General features: G+C 30.5%; 1 protein-coding gene across 1 annotated transcript; it reads right to left on the bottom strand.

Moving 5' to 3' along the window:
* Positions 1 to 4,755: 4,755 nt before the first annotated feature.
* Positions 4,756 to 9,760, bottom strand: LOC148283186 (trypsin-1-like). Its single transcript, XM_088223904.1, has 5 exons — positions 9,695 to 9,760; positions 8,359 to 8,418; positions 7,614 to 7,803; positions 6,458 to 6,713; positions 4,756 to 5,135 (listed from the first exon to the last, which is right to left on the bottom strand). The coding sequence occupies exons 2-5, from the start codon at positions 8,402 to 8,404 to the stop codon at positions 4,842 to 4,844; spliced, it is 786 nt and encodes a 261-aa protein (XP_088080030.1). The 5' UTR covers positions 8,405 to 8,418; positions 9,695 to 9,760; the 3' UTR covers positions 4,756 to 4,841.

Here is a 9,760-nt window from a genome sequence, read left to right as displayed (position 1 = left end):
CTTGTAAGTGATAGCTGAAACTGTTTTTCCTTAGCTATTTATATAATTTTCTGATATGATAATAAATGATTATAAATAAAACACTTCAGGTAATCCAGTGATCTTTGGGATTTCCAGCGATCAATTATTGTTATGTCATCTTTGTTATTATCAGCACTTTTTTCCACAGAGATTATATTTTGTAAATCAAAACAACACCAGAAGCATGCAAATATCCATGCCCCTTAACTTTGTAACTCCTGCTTTAAAGACTCGAGAGAATATATTGATTTAAAGCTCTCTTCTTCTATTAATTTATTTATGAACTAGGTCATAAAAATAAATGTCAATGATTTATTTTCCATACAAACTTTTTTTTGCTTCTGAAATTTAATAACTTACTCGGATTTAATTATCTTTTAATCTATTTTTATTTATTTTTATTTTTTTCCACTAATTCGTATTAAAAAAAACCTAATCAATACTCTCAATTACTGCTTGACTTCTCATTAATTTTATATTATTATTAAAATCTACACCATATATTTAATATTGTATTTAATATTAAATATACCCACGCTATGCCTATCTGGAATAAAAAAAAATATAACTAATGATTACTAAATATTAATAAAAAATGCAATTAAATAAAATAAGTATATAACCAGGCCATTAAATTACGAATAAAAATTTCTACATAAACTAGGTTTTAAGAATATTTTTGTTTAAAAAAGTGTATTTAAATATATTAAAAGCAACAAAAAAAACTAAATTGTATTTAATAAATCCAAACTCAATCGTTTTAGAAAAAGGTCCAAGCTTTTCATGTTTTCAAATATTTCCTCGAGGCTCTTTTGATATTGTTATGTCACACTAGTCTACATACGATACAAGACTTTATACATCTATATTTTTTTAAACGAAGAAGTTTTTTTTGTTATCTTCAAACGAATATTTTTACACCGAATTTGAAAATGTAAATTTGGATAACTATCAACAAAATTTTGAGATTGTCCAAATTTTTGTACACAAGGACTGGATTCAATTCACTGGAGGTTAGATTTTAATAAAATATATTTATCTTTGCTACGCGAAGAATGAATTTGACACCATTATAACAATAAATTTGTCAAAGAGAGAGCACCAAGTAAGAACCTATAACATTCTTCCAACCAAGCATAAAAAAAAAGTTTTATTTATTTCATTTATTCAACGAAAATTATTCAACAGCAAATAAATAAATAACTCGCATAGGCCAAAGAGAAGATGAATCGAACATTCTTTAAACTTATATTTTATTATCTATTTATAAAACATTTAGTTAATTATTCACACAGTACCTTGGTGGGCCTATTGCCAAACAGAAAGTTCTTCCAACCAAGCATAAATAAAAGTTTCATTTATATATAGTTGGATAATTTATAAAGCGCCATTTTTAATGTTTACCTGAGCAAGGATATCATTGGCATCTATATAGTTAGATATCAATTTGTGCAAGAATATCAAACGATAACCATTTTGTAATAATAATAATGTTTGGATAATTTATAAAGCGCCATTATTGTGAAAATCACCTCAAGGGCGCTGTACAATTGATAAATATCCCAGTACGTCTAGCAGCTACAGAGCGCATGGACGGTTGGGATTCTAGTTCCTCGTTTTCAATTAAGATTAATAAAAAATTATAACAGATAGAAGCTAGATGACAGGACGTCTTGCAGCTACAGAGCGCATAGGCAGATAGAAATTTAGCCCCCATTTACACATTTTAAAAATTGACAAATAAATTTAGTGTATTAATGATACTAAAAAAATATATAAATAATATGAATAATAAAAAGGAGTAAGATTACAACACGTCCTGCAGCTACGAAGCGCATAGACGATTGGAATTCTAGACCCCATTTATAAAATTTAGGTATTTTTAAGTTGGTATATGAAAGCTAGATAACCAATCATCGTGCAGCTACAAAGCGCATGGACGAGTGGAATTCTAGCAAAGTTAGAATGATATCAATAAATTTATAAAAAATAGAGCATAGTAGTAAGTTTGTCAAGTGTTCATGCCAAGAACTAAGCAATAAAAAACTAAATAAATAAAGCACTGTATCAACTCCATGGTTAACAAAGGGAGATAGATGTCCGAAGAGAATCTTTTGTAGACAGTAGGTAGATATCGTCACCATGTGGTCCACTAGGCTGCTGGAGAATTTCTGGAAACGCACGTGTGTAGACTGGGGATTATGCCTATTGTTCCAACGACTTGGTGTCCATTTTGGTCCGTATTATTTCATTTTATGAGACGCAACATTCCTGTTCAATTCACATTTTTAAATTAATATTTTTTTTTGCATAAGTTAGTTATAGAAGTTTGATTTATCATTTTGTATGTTATTAGAAGCAGATATTTGAAATTTTATGTATTTATCAATAAATGTTAGTTTACTTTTAATAGCACTGTTGTAATTTATTAATTATGGGTGTAGTGATCCAAATAGCAAAATTTAGGTACTTGCGCGTCAAAAGCTGATAGATTCTCAAACGGTTTTAATGATTCACATAAAATTTTATGATTTAAAGGTTACAGGCGCATTTTTTTTGAAAGTTTCCATTGTTCACTATTTGTCACATATTTTGTTAAGAATAAAGTATAAAACAATGCTATTAAATAAATAGTCTTCTTTTTTCCACTGTTTTCATTTATTTCATTTAAGTTACAAAAATTATTCAAAAGAAAATAAAATATGAACTAAAAGATACAAAAATATAAATAACTGTATGATTACATAAAGAACCGTCAATAACTTTCTCAAGAGAAAAAAATGAATTAAGGGGAAAGGGGAATACATAAAGGAGGAGAAAAGAGATGTTTCTTTTATTCAACTTTTTGTACATAGTGTAATTTGCACATTGGCGAACTTATTGCGAAATGGAATTTATTTTTCAACCAACCAATGAAATTAAAGTTTATTTTTTATAATTTAAGTTAAAGAACATATTCAATAGAAAATAAAAATTAAAAAGCTTAAAATATATATAAAAACAGAAAAAAACGTATTTGCTTATAAATGACATTAAATCAAAACTAGTACTCGATGTAAAAAAAGGAAGAGAGAGCATTCCATGCCATAAGGCCTGCAACCGCAAATGCGCATTCACTAAATTTAGTGCGATAATCAGAAATGTGTTCATATTTCCTGAGACCAAAAATGTACCTTATGCATGTATTTTGAAGTGATTCAAGTTTATCGAGTGGCTCACAGCCTAAATCAGTCATGGTTAAGACGTGATTTAAATCAATATACTGAAAATACGTTAATTTTTCCACAGTCGATCTGCCTTAACACCAAATGACTAAGAGAAGCAAGTGGAATTGAAGATGGGTACTAGGAGGGTATTTTAAGAATTAGAACAAAGAGGTCAACCATGAACTGATAAGCCTTGCAAACTTTTACGGAATTATACAGGTGCGTTAGGGCTATGAAGTACAGTAGATATAAATGCAGGAGAGTGTTATTTGCTCAACAGTCTTATTTCGAGCTACTTCAGTTGACTTCGATAATTATATATGTGGTCATATTCCTTAAACCATAAATAAACCTTACGCATGTATTTTGAAGTCCTTTCAGTTTATAAAGTTGCTCACAGCTTAAATCAGTCATGAAAATATCAGCATCAGCATCAGCATATATTTAAAATAGGTAGTAGTCATGCTTGAACGAGTAAGCAAATCAGTTGATGAATTTTATGTAGAATTTCTTAATGAACTTCTAGCGTAGGTACATTTATTTTACATTACTTTATCCGTTGCAAAAACATGAATACTGCTTTTATAATTTACTGTTCAGTCGCTAAATTTCACCGTTTTGACTTGTTTTGCATCAAGTACTGTTAGATTAAAAAATAAAACGTTTATGTTGTTATTTGCTCCATAAGATAACCATTGATATAGATGTATACATTAGATACAGCACTATACATCCATCTTGGGTTCCGTCAATCTAAGGATCCGGAACCTAACTTGAAGTTAGTAAACGTGAAGTAGCTTAAAAAAGCGCGATAGCTCACAACTCACACACTCACATTAAATTAATTTTCGTAACGAGTTCTTTTAAATTAATAAAACCATCAAATTATCGAGATTCGTGTGGATACAATGAAAAGCTGAGTTAAGCCTTATCGACAAACTTAAGAAATGAACGTTGCTTCGAAGAGCGGATGGCCAGCAAAAAAACCACCCGGAAAATTTACGAGACAAATGTTGATGGGTTGAGAAAACGAGGAAGATAGAAAAGATGCTTTACCAAAATCCAACTTATACTTGTTGTAATCAAAACAATTTGATAAAAAAATCATTAAGCGGTTTGTTTTTCCATGAGTACCAAAGTTCCTAAGTAAGGTCTAAATTTCGCATAATTTGCTGTTCGAAATTATTTATATTTTAATACCATAAGACTATAACACCTAAAAACACCTCTCTGCAGCTTCCACTCCCATTAAGTCCACTAAATAACATTGTGTCTTTCTATTTTTCTTTATAATAATGACATTGGGCGTATATATAAAAAACGTTTATTTTTTTTATCAGAAGTACCTAAAAAACAAATTTGTTTTAGATTGAAACCATGTACTTTTTTGCGATTTAAAAAAAAACAGCTATCAAAATAGTAAAATCATATGAAATTTATAATTGAAACCAGTAATAACAAACAATTATAATTTAATTAAAATAATAATTATTTTCTACTGGCCTTCTAAAAGAATAAAAAATGAATATGTTAAAAATTGTTTATTTACAAAATGTTTTCGATGGGGTGAAAAAAATATAAAATAGTGATTGATGGTTTTTGGAAGATTTTCATTTACATTTGGCCTTGAATCCAGGTCACGAAGAATGGAACTCTAGCCCAGACGCCTGGGTATCCGGGCTTAGCGCAGCCGTTACCCCAGGATGTGACTCCGACGATTTTTCCTCCAACGACGAATGGGCCACCAGAGTCTCCCTGGCAGGCGTCCTTGCCTCCTTCAGCCAAAACTCCTCCACAGATCATCCTGTCGGTGATGGGGTTGAATCCTTGGTAAGCAGCGGCACATGCAGCTTGGTCTACAACGGGGATGACAACCTTGCGGAGAACGGGGGTGACGGATCCTCCAGACTGTGAAAAAAACGAAATTAGTCGAAGATCAAACATAAGTTCTAGCATTATTCTTTTAACTTATGTTTTAGTGTGACGAACATTTCAAGAATGGTTCCAAAATTTGTATTCTGCTCATTGATCAAATGGTTGAATTTTCGGCTTACAAGCTAATGCAAATTACCACAAAAGTTGTTAATTGTCATTGCACACTGATATTAGTTATTTAGGAATTATCCTATTTGGGACCGTTTGCCGAAAGAGAAGATTAAAGTAATTTTTTTAGGACCTGTTGCAACAAAGAAAATGTAATGCGCCAAAAGTTTAAGTTTTTATTCAAATGTAAAACATGGGATGCAAGTAAAAAGCACGAAGAAGCGAAATATTCTGATGAAAACGCAATAATTTTAAATATTTTATTTGGTGGTATTATAATTGACCCGAAAAGGACTAAATTCAAAATATGTTTTATCTTCTGAAAACTAAATTTTAAAGGGTACGCGTACAAAAACTCGGTTCAATTATTGCTGAATGCTTTTTGAAGATGCAATGCAAAAAAACAAATATACCTAATAATAAACATTAAAATTATGCTGACTTTTACTAATCTGACAATGCCTATTAGAGGACTTGAACAAAATAGCAGTTTTTAAAAAAAATTATCTACTTTTATACTTTATGGACGTAAATTAATTTTTGGCAATTAAATATATCAATCAAACCAAAGATATTAATGAATACGGCGTATTTAATGACTTTTTATTTAAATATACACTTTGAAAATATTTAACAAATCAATTAAAAATCTCAAATAACATATCAATATTTTGGGTTTCTCCAAATGTTTGCATACAAAATACTGGATTTAACCCCCTAGGAAGTCATGAATATTAACAAATAACAACAGAAATGGAGAAAATTTAAGAGAAGGGAATATAGAAGTCAAGGCATTTACAGCGTTAATTTAATTTATTATTTTACTAGTTTAAATGTTTTTGTTGTTTAAATGTTGTTTCATATTTCGCCAATTCTTTCTTTTTTAGATTTTACTGAAGTTAAAGAATTGAAACATTTTTTTTTTAGCGTTGAATAACTCACTATTGAAAAAAATAAATCAACTTGTGATAGAGTGGGGTTTGAACTTTGGACCTTTAGCCCGTCGGTTTGCAACACTACCCACGGGACCACAACCCGATTCATTATTGGTGTGAAGAGAATAATTTGATGGTATTATTTCACGTTGTAGGCAACGCCTATTATTATTAGAGCCAAGCAATACTTATTTAAAGTAAATGCTGACACTATCAGCATTAAAATTGAATTTAAAATCTAGAGCAACTTACCGAAGTTGATCCCCATCCAGTGACCAAAGCATCGGCTCCAGCAGCAACATCTTCTCCTTGTGCTGGGAGAGGAATCAGCTTGGTATTAGTACCATCGACGGTGATAGGGGTAGCGAGGATGATGACAGCCATGTCGTAGTCGATCTTGGATGAAGAGTAGCTCTCGTGGGTGACGACCTTGGAAGCGGCATGTACAGTACCACCTGAAGCGTGGTTGCTAGATCCAGCACGAACCTGCCACCTAGTTGCGCTTGTTCTGAAATTGTTTGTGAGACATGAGACATCGTACAAATGGTGCATTTGTGAGAAAAAAAATCAAATTATTCAGGAAATGTTTTTCTGAAAATTGTTGGTCTACGTGTTCACTTCTATACATGTAGTCATATAATCGATTACTTGCACACTTCAGAAGAAATACAAAGTCAAGAATATCTTCTACACATATTTTAAAAGACGTATAAATGCATTCATATGTTCCCATAATTGATTGAATTGGTGATAATTTTGTCGAACTCCATATTAAAACTTATAATTTAAAAAATCAAACTCTGATTGGAGTCAACTGATGACTTTATTTTATTTAAACAAATATAAAATCGAAAATTCCGTGACAATTATTTTGTTTAGTTATGGCATTTTCAAATGAATGTTAAAATTAAATGATTGATGAACACAGTACGTAACGTCAAAATAAACGCAGTTTTAAAATTAATTATCTAAGCAGTTTTAACACAAAATACCAATTTAAATTAAAATAAAATAAATTGAGTTGAACATTTTTAAAGTACTTTTTTTTATTTTTTTTAATTAAAGTTATTTTATATATTAGTAAAAATAAACTGCGTTCTTGTGATGTACCTTAACAAATTAATTTTGTTCCCGTTTTCAACTTTTGATTAGTAATTTACTATTGTCATTTCAATTTGTGGTAGAGCGGGATTTGAACCTCGGACCTTTGATCACATCACACGGTTTGGTTCCCATAATACAAAAATAAAGAACCTCTGTTACATATAAATCTGAGCCATAAACGTTCTTTCAGTCGATTCGCAAAACAGTATAATTTGTTGGAAAAATTCAGGTCGCACTATTAGAAGCGAATGAAGACATTTTAATAAATATACATGACTGCCACAATAAAACAGATAATTTTTACCCAGTTGTGCAATGTCCAGCGGTCAGGATGACAGTTGGGCTGATGATGGAGCCACCGCAACGGAGATTGTAGTTGGTGCCGGATGAAGCGTACTGAAGAGCCACCTGCCATGGGGCATCAGTGATGCTGGCTTGCTCACCACCGACTATGGGAGCTTGGCCAATACCAAAGATTGGACGGAGGGAAGCCCCTAGAAAGAAAACAGTGATAAATCTTAAATAGTATTTTTGCTCTCTTTAGTAGGTATGAGTATATTAATTGAAAATCATGAAGAATAAAAAATCTTTCTCTGTTAGAATAAAATCAGATAGTGAATGGAAATAAATTACTTTTTAATAAATTATTGTTCCGAATACATTTTTACAAACAAGAAAGAAAATAAAATGCCTGTTCTTATATGTGGAGATAATTTTAAATAAATTTCTTTAAAAAATAACTAAACGTGAAATAAAAACAAATATTTTACAAAATTTTTTAATTTTATTCATTTACTTTCATTTTTTAATAACTATTTTAACAGAGTATTTTAAACATTATTTTTATATTTCAACATTTAAATTCTATTATAAAACCCAATATAAAATTTAAAACATATTTTTAATTAAAAGTAAGAGCGTAGCACGGCAATAAATTCAGCCAAAATATTCCTACATGAGAAAACTATTTCATTTGTATATTTTGCGTTCATTAATTTAAACCGAATTTACATATTTATTATAATTTGCAAAAATTATGCGTTACTTACCATGGGCCAGAACCAAAAAAGAAGCCAACACAACGAAGCGGAACATCTTGTAAGTGATAACTGAAACTGTTTTTCCTTAGCTATTTATACAATTTTCTGATATGATAATAAATGATTATAAATAAAACGAATCATGTAATCCAGTGATCTTTGGGATTTCCAGCGATCAATTATTGTATCGTCATCAGCATTTTTCATATCAACATTTTTTTCCTTGGAGATTATATTTTGTAAATCAAAACAACACCAAAAGCATGCAAATGGACTTGCCCATAATCTTTATAACTCTTGCTTTGAAGACTCGAGAGAATATATTAATTTAAAGCTCTCTTTTTCTGATAATTTATATATAAACTGGGTAACAAAAATAATCAATGATTTAATTTCTTTATAAACTTTTTTTTGGCCCCGAAATTTAGTAGCCTACTTCGATTTTCGATAACAGAATTTTGAGTTTGTCCAAATTTTTGTTGACAAGAACTGGATTCGATTCACTGGAGGTTGGATTTTAATAAAATATATTTATCCTCGCTACGCGAAGAATGAATTTGACGCCATTATAACAATATTTTTTTCAAAGGGAGAGGACCAAGTAAGAACTTATAACAAGGAGGACGGAAACGCTGTTTTGTGGCCGGTGTTTGCGTGAAACATATTCAGTCGGTTATTGACATGAACTAATTTATAATTTATTTTACTACAACAAGGCTAAATTAAACGATATTTTTTTATGAATTAACGAATATAATGAATTTATTAGAATATATCCATGTTTCTTTTTTAAACGTCTGAACTTAAGAATATTTCTTATCGTTACATCACTGCGCGCAAAGGAATTATGAGCCAGTCTTTAAAGAGGTAATTCTATCGCAGCAAACGGTGTAAAATAAAAAGCCGAATAATTATTTTCCATAAAAATCCACCAAATTATGTAGAAGCTTGAATAATATATAAGTGCAATGCGAAACTTTTAATAAAAATAATATAATGCCTTATATATTCTTTCCTTTAAATTTGGTTCTCTACATTAAGTGAAACGTTGTTTTATATATTTCAACTGATATGAAGAACATTTTCTAAAAGGAAATATTGATATCTAGGAATTTACAGAGCTGACGATCTGATATTGCCCCGTAAATTTCTCGACTATATTCCCTTCTATGAAATGTTCTCCATCTCTGTTTAAACTCCCAAGGGGGTTGAATCCTATTGATGTCTACAAATTTGGACAAACTTGAAATATTGGTTAGAAGCTGTATATATAATATACATATAATATACCAGTGATACTAAGGGCCTATTTCACCACCTCTGAGTAAAGTATTGAATAACTAACTATCACATAACTTAATCCGATGATTAATGTCCCGATTACCGAGCAACGGTTTCACGACCTATGAGT

This window comes from Micrasema longulum, unplaced genomic scaffold, assembly GCF_059751315.1.
Source record: "Micrasema longulum isolate JH-2025_06_02 unplaced genomic scaffold, ASM5975131v1 h1tg000254l, whole genome shotgun sequence".
Taxonomy (NCBI): Eukaryota; Metazoa; Arthropoda; class Insecta; order Trichoptera; family Brachycentridae; genus Micrasema; species Micrasema longulum.
Note: the sequence above shows the minus strand (reverse complement) of the source record. Positions and strands in the feature narration are given on the sequence as shown.